This window comes from Xenopus laevis, chromosome 1S (genome assembly GCF_017654675.1).
Source record: "Xenopus laevis strain J_2021 chromosome 1S, Xenopus_laevis_v10.1, whole genome shotgun sequence".
NCBI lineage: Eukaryota > Metazoa > Chordata > Amphibia > Anura > Pipidae > Xenopus > Xenopus laevis.
In genome coordinates, this window is record NC_054372.1 from 41907864 (window position 1) to 41927034 (window position 19171).

Here is a 19171-nt window from a genome sequence, read left to right on the forward strand (position 1 = left end):
ATTCAGCCATAGAGCTGCTACTGCACCTTCGCAATGTGCCAATAAAGGCCTCTTGACATTTCCAGCTCTTTCTGAGGACTGGCCAAGCCCATTATTGTACACGCAACTTACAGTACAGTTGTAGGAACACATTATATTGGCTGTCAATATGTCAAGCAGTAAAAATTCCTCAAAAGGTTAAGATGTTTCCTAGCTATGTACTGCAGTGCGGTAAAATATTAGCAAATGGTATGTACGTAAGAATGCTTGCATGCAGGCCACAGCACCTCATTAAATAACATAGAAAAAAAAACCTCAGAACTCCGTTTCATCATCTTATGGCACATTTGCCTTTTCTCAGCCAGGGGAATGACATTCCCAGAAGAATATGCTACCAGTAAGTGTAAATGAATGGTAATCGTTGAAGTACCTCTTCTCACTTACAGCAGTCCCCCCCCTGGCACTTTTGTTATGGACCCAACCCATCTGTTGCCCTTCTGTGAAATTACAGGCATGCCCAGATTTGCACTTACAAAACCACACAGAATACCTGTAACTGTAACCCCCCCCCCCCCCAGTATGCAGCTATCCCAAAGCACCAGGGTGGATGCCACAAGTTATTTACTCAATGCCTTATTAACCACTCGAAATGTAAGTTTATTTTTTAAATGCTTCTTAAAGCTGCCAGCATGTACAATGACTGTTCTGCCAATGTGCAGCACATAGAATAATGGCATATACTCTGCCAGCATTTTTCAGACAGAAGAGTAGAGCCCAAATGCAACCATACAGACTGTCCTTTGTTTTCCAATAAAGTAAACAACAGGCTGCATGGTAGGGTTCTGGTGCTTCTCCGAAGGCTGAAAAACAGCCAGCAAAAACACACTATTGGGGGAATGTAACAAAAGTCGGTAACGGAAAAACTATTCGCAATGTGAAAAGTTATGCCTTTGCGCAAAAAAATTTGCTTTGCGAGAATTTAATATAGCTTTAGCGAACCCTGTTTAGCGACCACTTCAGACAGTGGAAGACCGTTTTTGCGAATTTTATAGTTTGCACCAAAGCGCAGTCAATGTAATAAAACTTCTTTCTGAATAAATTGTTATATTTTCTCTAAAAGATTTCAACACCTTCAAGCACTTCTTAAGAGTGCGCAATTAAAATTCGCAATGCGCAATTATAATTCGCAATGCAATAACAGTTTAAGGAACAACATTGCATTGCGAGATGTGGATTTTTAATCTTATTGGCGCAAATGGTTTTGCTCTTTGTGACTTTAATTACATTCCCCCGCATATGTGCTATTAGCTTTCATGTAATAAAGATTGAGCCCATTTTAATGTATAGCCTTGAATGTAGGCCTGTCCCCCAGAGGTACCAGAGATGCCCCAACATGTAATCTTTCCAGGTTGGTGCTTGGCCTAATGTGCAGAGCAGAAGGTTGGTCAGACAAGAACAGAAGAAATGATCTGTTACAAAATAGAGGATACAATGTTACAAAATACAGGATACAATGTTCATAAAATGTGTTACATTAAAAGTACTGATGATTTCTCTAGTTCTGTTAAAGGGGTTGTTCACCTTTAAATTAACTTTTAGCATGATGTAGAGAGTGATATTCTGAGACAATTTGCAATTAGTTTAATTTTTTTTTTATTATTTATGGTTTTTGAGTTCTTTTTATTCAGCAGCTCTCCAGTTTGAAATTTCTGTAATTGTAATTGTGCATTGATTTGAATAAGAGACTGGAATATGAATAGGAGAGACCTGAATAGAAAGAGGAGTAATAAAAAGTAGCAACAACAATAAATGTGTAGCCTTACAGAGCATCTGTTTTTAGATGGGGTCAGTGACCCCCATTTGAAAGCTTGAAAGAGTTAGAATAAGCAAATAATTAAATAACAATAAAAAATAAATAATGAAGGCCAGTTAAAAGTTGCCCAGAATTAGCCATTCTAAAACATACTAAGGGGCCGATTCACTAAATTCGAGTGAAGGATTTGAAGTAAAAAAACTTCGAATTTCGAAGGTTTTTTTGGGCTACTTTGACCATCGAATGGGCTACTTCAACCTTCGACTACGACTTTGAATCGAAGGATTCGAAGTAAAAATCGTTCGACTATTCGACCATTCGATAGTCGAAGTATTGTCTCTTTAAAAAAAACTTCGACCCCCTACTTCGGCAGCTAAAAGCTACCGAAGTCAATGTTAGCCTATGGGGAAGGTCCCCATAGGCTTGCCTAACTTTTTTTGATCAAAGGATATTCCTTCGATCGTTGGATTTAAATCCTTCGAATCGTTCGATTCGAAGGATTTAATCGTTCGATCTAAGGAATAATCCTTCGATCGTACGATCGTAGCATTTGCGCTAAATCGCAAATGCTACGATCGAAGGATTATTCCTTCGATCGAACGATTAAATTAACCCTCGATATTCGACCCATAGTGAATCAGCCCCTAAAAGTTAAATTAAAGGTGAACCACCCCTTTAAGCTTTCTGATCCATCCCACCCCAGTTCTGCAGATGGAGTCTTTCAAAATGAGGATCTATGACTTTTGTGACACATGTTCAGTGAAAGCAGCCAAACACAGGGTGATGTCCAGAATATATATCTATAAGTTATTCATGCAGCCTGAACAGTGAATGCCCTGGCTAAGGTATTCCAATAATGTTATTAGAAAGCATGCTACAATGAAACAAGAATATACAGATGTCAGCAAAATACTAAGAAGAAAATGTTCCATTAGTGAGGAATGTCAAACAACTGCAAAAAAAGCACTTTCCAGACCTGATATGTTACACTGACATATTAAGGAATTTTAAATTAAGAAAAACAAGACTCACTATACAGCACTAAAATGGTGAATTATTTGCAGTGTAATTTAGAATAAAAACTACACCATAAAAATCATGACAGAATCCCTTTAGGTACACAAGGACATACTTATTTGTACATGCAGAAATGAAAGCAAAGATTTGGGGCAGATAGCAGCAGGTGCAAGTACAGATGCTTGTTGGGAAAAAGGAGTACTATGGGTAAAAAAAAAAATTTGATTTGTGCCTTTATTGTGCTTTGCTCGTTTTGTAAATGCTCCGTACTGTATACCGCTCTTCTATAGAAGAATCCAGTCAATATAGAAGGTGGGGCTTACAGTAAAGAGCAGCATTTCCCACGAGACGCAGAGAACAAAGGTAAGAAACAGTGAAGTCACTGCAATACGAGTGATGCTTTTCCTTTGGGAATACGTGCAACCTGCTTCGGGGCAATATAAAGCAAAGTGAACAAGCTAAGTAGCAGTCCTTTAGACAGGGGCCTTCATTGAGGAAAATTTATGTTTTAGCATGGGGTATTAATAAGTCTATAATCAAGCAACCTGCAACAGAGTTTGTTTAGGAAAAACAAAAAAGCAAAACAGACCAACAAGTCATTTCTTCGTGTGGGCCTATAAAGTGCCACATTAGAGAGTAAGGTCCCAGCTCAAGGACACTTAAACATGGACATCCATACCTTCTTCTGGCATGGATTACATTCCAGATGCATTCATTTCCCAATATGCATATATTGAACAGCAACATGCACCCACTATCAACTACAGGTGCCTGATTTAGATGAGGGGATAGATTATATTCCAAAAGAAAATAGCTACGGCTAATTTGGCAGCCTTACCAATGCAATAATAAATATACCCTCAATACCTTCTGACTGGCTGAGGAAATGGCCCAGAACACACAGAATATAATCTACAGGTAAATATGCCTAGGCATACAGACCAATGCCTTGGCAAATAGAACCTCAATATATTATTTAGTAGCTGCGTTTCAGCATCTCAGAGTATCTTGACCTATTTTATTTCATACAGTTACTAAATAAATCACACCAGAACTGTATAGGGTGGTAAACCGATATTACAGAATTGCAAACAAAATGACCCTATACAGTCTTTCCTACAGTGTTTGGTCAACAGAGGATTATATAAATCCAGGGAATTATGCACAGACATATTGCTGATAATCTTATTTAAAGCAGTGCAGCTTATGATTAAGTAAAGGCTACAATCATGGGAAGAAAATGATGTCTCCTTCTGAAACACTCATGGATGGTATTCAAGAAAAATCAATTAATTGCTCTTCTGCTCTTAAACTCTGCAGCAAAAGCCAGCTGCTACTACTGGTCACCGTCTACTAAATGGATCATTAAAATAAAGGACTATTAAAAAGAAGTTTAAAAAAAAGGATTTTTAAACACATTACCAATAAGTGAGTGCTTACTACTTCATGTAAGAACAACGGTATAGACTGTATGAATGTTTCCAAACAAAGTAACAAAATTAAGATTAAGAAACCTGTTACAGTCAGACTTCACTGAAGAAGCACCAATAAATCAAGTCGGCTATGAGCAGGGGTAAATGCAGCAGTAAGGCATTATATACTTCTATATATACTGCACTGACCACAGCCTAGAGTCCTGCAGCAGGTTGGGTACCCATGGGTTACCCGCAAAAACCTGTGGGTTGCAGGTAGAAGTCCTGGGTGCCGGTATAGATGCGGGTCGGCGGTTCTGCGGGTCTTCTCAATAGCGATTTTTACTCCTTTTTTCTGATCACGTCTAATTCTGATGATGTTATGAATTTTGGGTAAAAAATCACAGCAGTTGCAACATAAATTTGCACTTTGCATGGTGCAGTGAATTAAGTAAATAAACCTTATTATGCATAGTTTTTTTTTGCAACCAAAAGGTTGGTTTGGAAATTCATTTTAATATTAAACAGTGTAAATGCAGTGTATGGTTTATTTATCTCTCTGGATCTGCACAGACTCTGTAGTAAGAGAAGAAATTATTTTTTTGGCACTCTAGCTCCCAGTGCAATAATATAAGAGCTCATTAGGATGAGCCCCTCTTCCCACCTATAGGGTGCCAATGTAGATGTATAATGAATAGAGGCTTGTTATGGGGAGTAATTAACTGGGAGTTTGACTACATAACTGCCTTTCCTCCCACAGTGATTAGGAAGAAGGCAGGAGATGGGAGGGCAAAACACTTTACTTGGTGGATTTCTGGTCTACCCCAGGCAGCTGCAAATGGGGTCACAATGTGTTCCCTGACACTATACCATTCTGTAACCAAGTAACTGTCATTTTATTAAGGAAAGCTATAATGATAATAATGACACAGTAAAATTAATCTCTAACCAACCAAACTCAGAAGGTTATTTCAAAACCTACCGCCTTCTGAGCAGTGCATGTTCTCAGAATATTCACATACAGCAGATACACAGGTGGAACTGTCACATTCACCCATCCATTTACTTATTCCTGCTGTGCTCCTGAGAGAATATCCCCAGATCATACACTGGTAATGTGTCCTAAAGACAGGATTAGAAGCACAGACAAAAGCCACCACTCCTAGTCCTAACCTAACCAGAAGGTAAAGGTGCCCTGAAGCAAGAGAGGAAGAGGAGGCATCAAACAAGGACAAAGACACATCTGTGTTCCAACAAATATTAAATACAATCAGTTATGAATCGTTAAGAATGTAAATGTTATGATATTACAGATATAAAGGTTATTTATTATTAAGTTAATGATGTCATACAAAGAAGTCTATGAAGCGCTTGAGCAGACAAGGGGTCATAAATATGCCTTAGCATAGAACATCTGACCCAAGGGGCTCCAGTTGGACAACCCTAAGCTAGAGGATCTCATTTTCTGTAGCAGATCTGTTTTAATACATTAATATGTGTGAAAATCATGTGATGCGGCTCCCTGTGGTTCAACTCTTCTCTCCATTGTACATTGGTCCTACTATAAGAAACACAAAGGCTTCAGATAACTGAGTAAACTGTGAGTGTTGATACTACACTGAATCTTTATTGAGAAACAGTATGATAAAGTAAACCAGGAAGGAAGCAGACATGACTCAAGGAAATTCACTTGAACACGCAAACAGTAAACATATACATTTTCAGTGAAGTTAAATACAATGCTGAATTCATCCTCTATTGCTCAGCATCACAGAATATTTCCTGTATGCGTAAATGCACTTGATTTTAATGACGGGATCCCTTCCACCCATGGATATCTAAGCCCAACTGCAGCGAAAGTTCCCTCTGCAAGTTACTGTTCAGCAGAAACCTGCTGGAAGCCCCTTACTTATACCCTTAGCTGCTCAACACTGGTTTGCTCATTGGAGCTAGCTACTACACACAGGTGAGTGACACTTGTGAATCTGACCTATAGGACACTCTTCCTGGTACCACGTTGGGGCACTATTTGTATAACTGCATCAGAACGGCTTGTACTAAATAGAACATTAAAGGGGTGGCTTACCTTTAAGTTCACTTTTAATATGTTATAGAATAATGATTTCTTTGCAACTTTTTGTTATTCTCAAATAACTGATTCCGGTACAAACAAACTCAACAAAATAACTGCCTTTTGCACAAATCCTGCATGTAGAGAGATATGATGTCTGTTGATTTTAATAGCGTGAGCTCTAATACATCTTCTAGGCAAAACGAGCCCCCCTATAAGTTATATTGGATCTAACTGTCAATGAAAATCTGACACCCAAATCCTCTGTAAAGAGATAATGAAGAGAAACAAATGCTGAGAGAGGGAGAGTGAAGATAAACTTGATTATTTTAGAAAAGGTACAGAATTTTTAATTGATTATATTCAGAAAGTTTCTTATTTCAGTGTGCTGAAGCTAATATTACATTTTCATTTTGGCGATAGTTTCCCTTTAAGGTTATGAAAAAGGTTTTCCTTCAGCCTAAGAGACGTGTGACCAATTATACCGGCCGCGGACAATGGGTTTCTTTCTCTTTCTTTAAATTCCAGCTTGACAAGCCAGAGAGAATGCTGTCACTGGAATCCGATTACATGCAGCGCAGCCCAGAGAAAGGAATACAACAAGCAACCTTGTGACAAGTGATGTCATGTGAAATGTAGCCATGCAGCCTCCTGGTAGTGCGCTGGTACACTGCATTATTTATGCCAGTGTGTTACTCCTTCAGGGAGGAGAGTAGCGTTAACGAGGGGAAGGTGAGGCTACACTACGAGCACTAGGAAATTCACAAGCTGGCAGAAATGGTTTGGAAAATTAATATATAAATCAGGTTTTAAAACAATGTCCAATTTATTGAGAAACAGGGATCCTGAATTATGTTCAGGATAAGGGACTAAAAATCCTACCCAGAACTCTCTAAATATTCTAGCGCAAGCCATTTGGAGGGTTTGACATGTGTTCATTCTCCAGCTGTCGTTGCACTACAACTACCAGCATTCCCTGGGCAACCTTCTGGAGTTTTAGTTTATCAAGAAGATAGACACGGTCTTCACAAGCTTGAGAAAAGGCCAAACAGGGCCTGAAACGTCAATGTACCCAGAACGTTGCCATATGTATTGAATAAAGGCTTTTTTATTTTAAACATAAACCGGTGCTGTGCTTCAAGTTTTCTACAGACAGACTTAAGCCAAAAGCATTTTCTCAGGGGGAAAAAAATATCAATTATCAGACTATAGCACTAAGAAGTTCGGTAAGGCTCCGTAATTACACCAGAAAACCTGGGTTGCGGGTCACACAACAAAAGCGAAGAGGATTAGTAGTTCATTTTATTTCCCGTGCTTCAAAACATTATTATTTTTGGTATTGTTATTATGAATAAGGTGACAAAAGCCCATTCCCATTCTCTAGCTTTGTTGTCAGTGGCAGAAAGTGTTTCATTGATTCCCCTTTGTATTGTATTTGCCAATGACAAAATTTCCCTTTAGAAAGGGATCATAACAGATAAAAAGGCTGCTTTAAATATCAGTAAACACATTTCAACATTTTTCCAAAATTCTTGTCCCGGTAGCACATTAAAGATTACGTCAGGGATGTCCAACCTGTGGCCCTCCAGTTGCTGCTGAACTACAGCTCCCAGTATCACATGACAGCATGAGAGCATGTGCTTCTTTGTTGTTCAAAAATAGATGGAGGGCAACAAGTTAAACAGTTGATTGTATATTAGCCATAAAAACTGTGGTGCTACTCAGTCCCCGAGATGTCAGCAAAGAGAGACAGACTGACTGCTCCACACGCTGCTCTAAGGCCTTTACATAATACAAGGGTCCCAATGTGCCCAGTATAGTTCAAAACCCAATCCAACAAAATTACAGGAGTTTTCTGGATCACTGTGACAGGGTTTTTCTGTACTGCTTAAAGAGATACTGACACCAGAAATTGAACCTTTTTTTACCTCTACCATAAAATTGACTTTGCATGCTTCTTATAATTTTTGCCATAAAGTACAGTAGAACCCCCATTTTACGTTTTTCAGGGGACAAGCAAAAAATGGTGTAAAATCCAGGAAAATTTAAAAATCAGGAAAATGTATTATGCATAATATATAGGTGGGATGATGAAACAACAATGTAAAAACAGGGAAAATGTAAAATCAGGGGATGTAAAATTGAGGTTCTACTATGTTTGCTCAATGCTTTTACATTACCTATCTGACTCCCTGTGTTCTTCTATGAAGGGGCTGCCATATTTGTGTAGCAGGAGTCCGTTAGCATTAGAAACTCTATTGGTGGCCATTGACGTAGAGATTCGCTCGTTTGGCGTTGTCGCCAAACGAGCGGATCTCTCCCCGATACGCCAATATTGAAGCGGGCGTTATTGGGCTGATGTGATTGTGGGCCCTAGGGCCCAACGATTGGATCATAATGGATCCAAAACATGCGGGTGGATCGTGGGACCGCATACATGTGGCCGAGATCCAACGGGATTTTTTAACTTGCCCAACTTTCGACAAGATATTGATCGGGGAAACCTGTCTGATGGCACCACACACGAGCCAATCAGCTGCCAACTGGGTCTGTCTGCAGCTTTTATCGGCATGTGAGTGGGGTTGGAACAGCCAGGTTGGCAAATCAGTCACGTTTAGGAACTACAATTAACAATAACTTAGATAAACCCACTAGATCTTGCCCACACCTTGTGTCTTATTCCCTTCCCTTTAGATTGTAAACTCCTTTGCACAGGGCCTTCCTCACCTTTTGTACCGGTATTGGTTGTGATGTATGTAACTCCATATGTTCTATGTATGTAATGCGATTTAGTTGTATAAACACATTTACTTTACAGTGCTGCAAAATATGCTGGCGCTATATAAATAAATGTTCACTTCACTTGTTCATCTTTTAAAAAGTAGTTGTTCATTGTCAGTATCAGTTCAAATGAATAAAGTGGATGTGATTTTGCTCAATGAAGCTGTAGCACTAGTGCAACTCCCTGAAGTCTGAACTACTCACACTGAATATAAGTTACAAGTCGCTGCAACTTTGTCTCAGGTCAGACAGACAGTAAGTGTGAGGCAAGAGAACAGGCCCAAGAGAAGTTGAATAAACAGAGAGTGGCCCTGAGGGCAGGAAAGTTTCCTTAGTGCCAGTCTGAGCCCACGCTAATCCCACGATAATCCCACGCTAATACACAGTGGGTGCAAGTACCTGCGCGCTCCTGTCAGCCGGGGGCTTCATCACAGCCTGCCTGAAACTGTTATCCACATAGGACGCCATCGTTGTGCTCCGGCGATGTTGGGCAGCAGCAAGAAGCTGGTGATAGTGATGCCCCCGTTGGGGAGGCTGAAGGCCGGCCGTGCTCCGCCTCGTTCAATGCTCAGTCGGTGCTGCAGAAAGTCTTACTCCTCCTCCCCTCGATACCAAGTGTGGCCACCCCGGGCAACCTTATTACTCTCTCTCCCTCTGCGGCCACAAAAGTAAATCCACAGGCAACAAAAGCAAAAGAAAGCGAATCCGGAGCTGTCACTTGTGTGTCGGGTACAGGGCGGCTGCCCCCAGGTAACGAGCACACAGGGGACTTAGCGCTGCAGACATGGTGACACGGCCACTGGACACTAGCGGCGGCGGCAGCATCACAGGGCAGGAAGAAGGTGTGGAAGTAAGAGATCTGCGCCCGCCTTCTCCTTCCCCTTCCTGTACTCCTTGCACTGATTCTCGTCAGCTCTCTGCTTCCCCCTGCCGGCCGTCTGGCCTTGTCTGCACTTTCTGTCTGCCTCCTTTTCTCTCTCACATGGAAAAGCTGCTTCTGCACCTTCCCCCTCCCCTCACACACCGTCTTCTACATGTTTGTATCCCTCACACTAGAGGCCCAAACAGCCCCCCAACCAGCCCAATAAATAGGGATTGTCAATGGCAACTTACAGCAGCCCCTCTGGCATTCGCCAGAACCCACAGATTGCCAGTCCAGTCCTGCCCTCACTACAGTAACATTCCATTGGCAAGCAAATTCACTGTTAGTTGCAAGTTACAAGTCATATTTATGGCTGTTTAGGAATTGTATGATTCCTGTCCTGAATAAAACTGTCCTTTTCCCAAATAACTATCCTGCTGCTCATAATGTCTGCTGGGGCACTTTGACATTTTGCCCTTGTACATACTGGGAATTGTACTAAAATGGCCATCATGTGCCACACTCAACTTTTAATGGCCATAAGCCCTTACTGGACATAGTTATAACTATATATATATTTTTGAGAGATTTTATTTAATGGTAGTATAAAAGAGAAAAGACTGAAAAGGAAGAAGATAAGAAATAAGAGATAAAGGGATGGGTTATCCTTTTATAGTACATTTCAATTCCATAGCAGATAAAGTCCGTGCACCCAGGTTCACCATTACTGTAGGGGTTGTCTCCAGTGTCGGACTGGCCCACTGGGATACCAGGAAAAGTTGCGGTGGGCCCAGGTGTCAGTGGCCCCTCATGCTGCTAGACATTTGGCCTAATTCATGGTCATTCCCTATTTCTATGAGAAATAGATGGAATAAGGGATTATAGTATGTTAAGAAAAGAGACTAGGAGAATAGAGGTTGAGTGAGGAGAGGAAGAATAATAGTACCAAGAATGAGCCCCTGTTCTAAGATGAATTGGTGGGCCCTTAGTCAAACGTTTTTGAGTGGGCCCCTGGTGTCCCAGTCCAGCACTGGTTGTCTCAGTTTCTTGTTGGTCAGCTAGCCAGCAATTCCACACTTTCCCAAACTTGGCTGGACAGCCCCTCGCCATATAAGTATGTTTTTGCTTTGGAAGCATATCATGTATTCGTTTTTTCCAATAGCCAATGGCTTTCCATGTCAGAAGGATGGCTTTTTTTGCGAAGTGGAGAAGTTGCTGAAGTTATAACTATATATAATACATTTCAGAGTAAGAACAGACAGTGCAAATGGTATTTGGTCATGAAAATCCCAGAGACATTACCTGGGACACAAATACCACAAACAGAAAGACTGGGTGTCATATTTAGCAGCCCTACCTCCAACCCAAAATCTCACTAGCTCACTAGCTGCCCAGTAATAGTTGGAGAAAGGACCCTCCTAACCCAGTAAAGTGTTACATTTCACTGCATATACACATTGTTGCTGAGCTGGGAGACCAGGGCCTTTTGAGCCACACCTTTACTACAAAAAGTATCAGTGTGCTGTAAAGTACAGTATGTAGCACTCAGACATTGCTAGTACCCAGGGCTGCCATCAGAAATCTGGACCCGCGCTCCCCATAGCCCCCCACCCCACTGATGGCCAGGGCCCCACCTACAAGTTAAAAAAAAACATTGGTGGCCAGGGCACCCCCTCCAAAGTGAAAAAACATTGGTGGCTAGGAGTCCCCCGTACTAGTTTTAAAACAAAATTGGTGGCCAGCCCCCCCCCAGGTTAAAAAACATTGGTGGACAAGGTTAGTGCCAGGGCCCCCTACACATTCAAAAACATTAGTGGCCAGCTCCCCCCCCATGTACAAGTTGTGGCCAGCCCCCCCTGCAAGCTAAAAATCATTGGTAGCCAGGGCCCCCTACAAACAAACACACAAGTTAAAAAAAAGTTGATGGCCAGGGGTTAAAATAAAAAAAAACATTAGTGTTCAGTTCAAACTTACCTTTTCATTTTGGCAGGTTTCTTTCATCATTCATGGTGAGCGGTTATCTTCATTCTTTTCCGCCTCAGCTTATTTGTTCTTTTCCGCCGCAGCTTCTTAATTCTTTTCTATTGCGGCTTCTTTCTTCTCCAGATCGGTCTTCTTCGTTCTTTTCTGCCGTGAAAACCTTTATAGATCTACGCAAGCGACTAACTTTTATTCCCATATCGTTGGGAAGATATGGGAATCTTCCCAAAGATATGGGAATAATTGTACAGGTATGATATGCGTTATCCAGAAACCCATTATCCAGAAAGCTATAAATTACAGAACGGCAGTCTCCCATAGATTTCCTTTTTCTCTGCAATAATAAAACAGTAAATTGTTCTTGATCCAAACTAAGAAATAATTAATCCTTATGGGACGTAAAACCAGTTTATTGGGTATATTTAATGTGTACATGATTTTCTAGTAGACTTAAGGTATGAAGATCCAAATTACAGAAAAATCCATTATCCGGAAAACCCCAGGTCCCAAGAGTTCTGGATAACAGGTCCCATTCCAGCTGTATTGAACTTTCTTTTTTCTGATTACTGTACTGGGGCTTATCAGGTAGTATCTCCCTATCCTCTGCCCAGGTAGTAATCTAGTTTCATGAGGCTTACCCCATAGCTCAGAATACCTGACAATGAATACTGCATTACCCCTTTGCAAAACTGCGAGGGAATATAATCTATATATAACATCTGACATACTAACTTGAGAAAACTTATTTTTTAATTAGTACTCATAAAATGGCAAGAACCATACCATCCGAGATTAAACACCAAAGAAAATCTTAGCTGTTTATTAGTAAAGAAAATATATTTAATCAACAACAGATACTGAAATCAAAATTTCCAGCCTTGACCAGTGTACAACTCACTGATGTTTATTGCATTCATCTGTTACACATCTCCTAATGAACATTTTACAGGATTTTCTTATGTTGAATTTAATTCGTCTGTAGTTTATGCTCTGTCATCCTTGAATATGGGATTCTAGATAAACCGATTCCTGAGCAGGGCTTGAGCATGCTCAGTTTGCTCCCCATCCCTCCTCCTCTCCCTGCTGTAATCTGAGCCCAGAGCTATGAGTGAGCAGGGAGAGACTCAGGCAGGAAGTGATGTCACACCAAGCTATTATGGCAGCTGCTATCCTAAACAAACAGAGAGAGTTTCTAGAGCTGTTTATTCTTGTATGGTAAAGTATTCTGCAGAACAAATACAGTGTTATAGCTGGCACTATTGTGACTAATCTGTTAGCAATAAACTGTCTCTGTAGCTTTCCTTCTTCTTCTTTAAGATATCTTTTTAGACAGGGCAGAAAATGCCTTTAGATGAGGACTGAATCAACATATGACGCTGTGCTTTGCTGATTTGCATTATGATCCAGTTGTTGGTCCTTTCTGGTACATACTGTAGTTGTCCAGAACAGACAAAGATCCAAAAAAGGGACAAAGATGAAAGCTGTGTATGCCTGCCATACCACAGATAGCACTTCAATTCTCAGTTAAGCTTTCTTTGTTTGGGATGGTTGGTTATGACATCCTTATCACCTTCAACATAATTCCTATTACGTGTATGAGAGTTGCTTTGCCTATGTAAGGGTGCCTTTACTTTAATCCATTTCTTCAGAGAAAAATTCTATTTTTTGATAACAAAATCCCTGCCAGAACAGTTCAGGTAGCTAGTGATAAATACATTTATTTCCTGAATTTTAATCATTACTCGCTTTATAAGCACTGGTAGTAGTGTTGTCATTTATATATTGTATATATATCAGGATATATGTATATGCATCTCTGTTCACATATCTTTTAGCCAATGATTTTATTGTGAGGACAACATATATTTCAGTTGTATGTGTTACTGTCTGTCTTAATTAAGCCATTATTAGGCATTAATAAATAAAGTTTGATGTCTGAATTGTAGTTCATAAAAGCTGGAGGGCTTTACATTTCTCATCTAATTAGGTTCTCTCTGTGTGATATAGCATTTACATGTCAGATATGCAATATAGATTATACCCTTTAGCATTTCCATTAATAGGGGGTGTGTTGACATCAGAAAATATATTCTGTATAGAAATTAAAGTTTGTTTATTTGTTACTCTTTATGCATTTGAATATGAATTAACTGAATGCAACAAACATTCTCATTGGGAAAGAAGACAACAAATATTTTTGGTGTTCAAAAACATGTAATGGCCTTTCATCTCAGGCCCAACCTGCAGTGTTATTTCAACATACTCCATATCATTCATTTGGACATGGCATGCAAAACTTTTTAGGAAAGGTGCCCTCATTCAGGAGGGGGTCAATGACTATATGTTGTTCACTAAACATCAGTCTATCTCCTACAGTGGCCTACTCAATAGACATTCCATAAGAATATGAATGCAACAAAACATAGGGATTTTCAGATGTGCTGAACTTCCATCAACCTTTTTATCCCAAAATCACAGGTCTCTCCATCGCACTGGTTATGTAGTAAACTTATTACTGAGAAAGTTGTTTTCAGCAAAAAAAAACACCACCTTTAAAGGGGGGGTTCACCTTTGAGTTACATTTTAGTAACTAGTTCTAAGCAAATTTTCGATTGGCCTTCATTTTTTTTTTTTATAGTTTTTGAATTATTTGCCTGACTCTTTCCAGTTTTCAAATATGGGTCACTGACCCGATCTAAAAACAGATGCTTCTTATGGCTATCAATTTATAGTTATTAATACTTTTTATTACTCATCTTTCTATTCAGGTCCTCTCCTATTCATATTCCAGTCTCTTATTCAAAGCAATGCATGGTTGCCAGGGTAATTAAGACCCTAGCAACGGGATGGCTAAAATTGCAAACCGGAGAGCTGCTGGATAAAAAGCTAAATAACTCAAAATCCACAAATAATAAATCATTAAAAGCAATTACAAATTGTCTCAGAATATTACTCTCTGCATCATACTAAAAAGTGAATTCAAAGGTGAGCAGCCCCTTTAAGTAAGTCTTTAAAATGCATGTATAAATGCTATTGTAATAATTGTCTAACAAAGAATACTACATTGAGAAATAGGAATATTTGTTCTTTTTTTTCTTCTGTATATGACTTTGATTACGTCTGTAGACTCTTCAATCTTTGGCATAGTATGTTTGTGAAGCTTCATGCAAATTGCATGATGCAATCTAAATGGCTGTAATTAGAAAACATGCAAGATAAAGAAAGTAATATTAGTTGTAGCAATCCTGGGAGTCTGTAACCGAATTAATTCTATTAATAGGGTTATTATCCCAGCACCACACAGCTTTGCATTTAATGCTCTTTAGAAGGGACACTGGCTCTTCAACACATGAAAGAATATTGCATAGCTAATTCATGCAAATAAATATAGTGTTGGCTGTATCTCATTGCTGAATTTATTCACTCTATGCATAGCAAATATCTGACAGAGGTAATCCTTTGATTAAGGCAATAGATATATATTATAGCTCAAGCCTAACAGTAATATTCCGTAGGATGGATATCATGGATTCTGTGATTTCTGCACAAGCTGTTGAGAGGGGGATTCACTTGGAGTGTTAATTGCTTTTCTAGGCCTCCACTTTTCATAGGAAACCACAGTAAATACACATTTTGGCACTGGAGATGATCTACTCAGGAAGCATGCCAAACTGGGAAAGCTGAAAGTCAAAGAAGACCTGTAATGATATTATTTCTTATATATTTAAATTTAAATAAAAACAATTCGTTTATTTTAGGTCATGTCCAGGCAGCAACCATTTAAGTCTGGGCACACCCCTGATCCACCTCAGACTCCACCCACATACCAGTAAGCCCTACCTCTTTCATGTGCATGACTCAAAACAGCTGGGAAGTATAACTGTTATTAAGGTAATTTTTTTGCATTGGGTCTCTGCTTGAGATTTGGGGCACAGGTGAATTAACTCTTGTTTTTTTCTTAGAACTGACTCAAATTCTGAAGAATTTATCTTCCAATCATTTTACCATGGATGTCCAATATCTCAGGTGATACATTTTGCTACCTTCTACCCATGACAAATAATTCTGACTTGGAAGAAAATATGAGAGCAGTAATAATTGCTTTAAAACTGTGACAGTACAACTAATGATGGAATTAGGTTAGGCTATTTTAGTACCCACAGTGAGCGACATTTGAACAAATGACATCTTACTGCCATAAAATGGGTTAAACAGCTTGTTAGAGGATTTAGAACGGACAAGGCAGTGCATTAAGTGAGACAATAAATGGCCCTGCTCAGTTTTCACATACAAAACTTGTAGGGGGAAGGGAGGGATTACCAGGACAAAAATAAGATTACAAATCTAGAATATACAGTGGTATATCACTTTGCTGATGTAAGATTGTTTGCATTACTACCTAATATCCTAGGGTGTGCATAAGCCATAACAATCAAAAGAGATCTTAAAACATGATTGTGACAATCATAGACAAAAAATGGATGCCAGACACATGCATTGTATAAAAATGCAAACATTGCTCATATTTTACATACTTTTAAAGGTACAACAATAATTATTGCTAAAAGCTAATGAAAGGAGCAATCTGATCAGTTGCTGTGTGTTATTGTGGTGCAATTTAGCACCTACGTTTGTAAAGGAGCCCTCTGATCTGCTGCTTTGGGTATAATATTCCCTGCCAGGGCCCTAGGAAAACTGGTTTATGTGACTGAATGTCAAACTGCATATTAAATTTTGATCAGCCACTTTGAATGAACCGCACTTAGATCAGATCATTGACCCACATCAACACAGTATATTCAATGCAATACAACTGGTGCTGACTGATGTTTATGCAACAAATATAATGTAAATATTTTTACCGTAACTCTTTTAAATAAACTGCTAGTTGTTCGTTTCTCAAATAAATTGTTAATTGTATGGACAGTGGACAGTCATGGAGAAGTTTTGCATAATGAAAACAGTTATTTGCCTAATGAGAAACATATATTTTTAAGTACCTTTCCATATGCATTCATTAGTAATTTTCAAAAGTTTTAAAGTTATTGGATATCAAAAACATTAAATATGAACCAAAGAACAGAAAAGGATGGAGAAATATCTAGCAAATGTTCTATATATCTTCTACACCCCAACAGTTTGGATTTTAAACTAGTAGAGTATATGGCTGCTAGAGTCACCAACCTTAGCAACAAGGATGTGGTTAACTGAGATCTGAGTAGGTGAGGACAAGAACAGGAAGATAAGTCATATACAGTAACTAGTAGCTCAAGAAATACGAATCTGAGTCAGCATTGAAGGGGAGATATCCAGCAAAGCAGAAAGGTTAACCTGTGCTGTAAAGGGCTAATATATACTGTAAATTCTTATAAATTGGATGGTGGTACAAAATACAACTGGAAAGTTTCGGCATTTCTATTCAAATAAAATCAATGAGGTCCAACAATGCAGGCATATCAAATTATATAGCGCCTAAATATATTTTAATTGATTGCACCCCACTCCCATAATGTTTCTAGAGGATAAAGTTCAGGCTGATGTGTAACAGGGTTAAGCATAACTTTTTTTTTGACACATCAAAAAGGTGCTCATTCTACAACCTCTTATATTGATGCGCTACCCTCCAAATGTCAGGGTGAAAGAAAAGGCAAATTTGAAACTTAAAGGGGAACTATCGCTAAAATATAAGCTTCATAATACTGAAATAAGATTCTTCCTAAATACATTCAATTAAAAATGATGTACTGTTTCTGAAATAATCAAGTTTATCTTCACTATCCCTCTCTCAGCATCTGTTTCAGAAGCCCCCCTATAAGATATATTGGATCTAACTCTCAATGAATACCCAACTGCTGCATGAAGACAGAATAAAGAGAAACAGATGCTAAGAGAGGGATAGTAAACATAGACTTCATTATTTCAGAAACAATGCAGAAGTTTTAATTGATTGTATTTACAAAGTTTCTTATTTCAGTATGATGAATCTTGTATTAAATTTTAATTTTCGCGATATTTCCTCTTTAACTTCTATCCAAATAAGAACATTTCCAAAAATGTCTTTTAAATTAGCATGAATTTATAAATCGGAAATAACATCAGGCCAGCAGCAAAAATTTGTGGGAAAACCAAACACTGAATTTAAAACACTTGCCTCTCTGCAAGACATAGAATGCTTATATACTGTATTATAACTGGATTATCTCAGCTGTCCTTTACATAGATTTGTATCAAGGCAAAAAACTCTGTGGTTGGCGGAGGAAACTAGAGCCAAAGCTAGAATGCTGAATTCTGACTACAGCCTATATATAAGTGAAAGGACGCCTATATTTTATATAGAAAATATCTAACAAGGTTTATACACAGGTACTGCTCAGTATAAACACCGCCTAAATTGCTGCCATGTCAACACTTTACAAATAATGATTCCAGAACAATGAAGGTTAAATGCATTCCACGGCATGAGGATGCAGGATTTAACTTAGACCTGTGTTTCCTCATAGTTTGTACTCACTGTGATGAAGGCAATAGATAAATGCAGGTGGAACACAACTTGAAACATTTGGTGCTTTCCTGTGCCACAGTGAGTACAAACTACTGGTATGGGATCAGTTATCTGGAAACCTATTATCCAGAAAGCTCCACATTACTGAAAGGCCATCTCCCATAGACTCCATTTTATCCAAATAATCCAGATTTTTAAAAATGATTTCCTTTTTCTCTGTTATTGTAAAACAGTAGCTTGTACTTGATCCAAACTGAGATATAATAAATCTTTGGTGGAAGTAAAACCAGCCTATTTGGGTTTATTTAATGTTTACATGATTTTCTAGTAAATGCAAGGGATGAAGCTCCAAATTACGGAAAGATCCATTATCTTTTTCCCGAGCATTCTGGATAACAGGTTCCATACCTGAAATAGGAAATACAGGGCTGCATTAACTCCTGCATTCCCCTGTGGTGGAACGTATGAAAGATTGAGCACGGGGGGAACACACTGCAAACACCTGTGTACAAGAATATTAATGACGAAATTGCACCTCTGTCTAATTGCAAACACCTTTAACATAAATACAATTGTGCATCCCGGGTCTATCTGAAGTTTTTTTTGGTGGGGGGGGCATGTGTATTGTAGTTATGCCACAATATTAGCTAGCAGAAACATTTTGCCTATTTACTAAGCAGCAAAATGTTAAAAGTATTTCTTCAGCAGTTAAATAATCCTGGGTGCAGTTCTTCTTGCATATAAATATACTGTA

At 38.9% G+C, this 19171-nt stretch overlaps 1 protein-coding gene across 5 annotated transcripts in view; it reads right to left on the minus strand.

Moving 5' to 3' along the window:
- LOC108706643 (rap guanine nucleotide exchange factor 2) overlaps window positions 1-10030 on the minus strand; it is a 211349-nt gene extending 201319 nt beyond the window's left edge. For 2 of the 5 annotated variants that reach the window (XM_018243232.2, XM_041579535.1), the window contains exon 1: window positions 9473-10030. In XM_018243232.2, coding sequence (XP_018098721.1) covers window positions 9473-9541 — 69 coding nt within the window. In that variant the 5' untranslated portion in view covers window positions 9542-10030. The remainder of the gene's footprint in view (window positions 1-9472) is intronic. The other 3 variants (XM_041579538.1, XM_041579536.1, XM_018243238.2) reach the window with 2 other exon arrangements.
- Between the last annotated feature and the right edge of the window lie 9141 nt (window positions 10031-19171).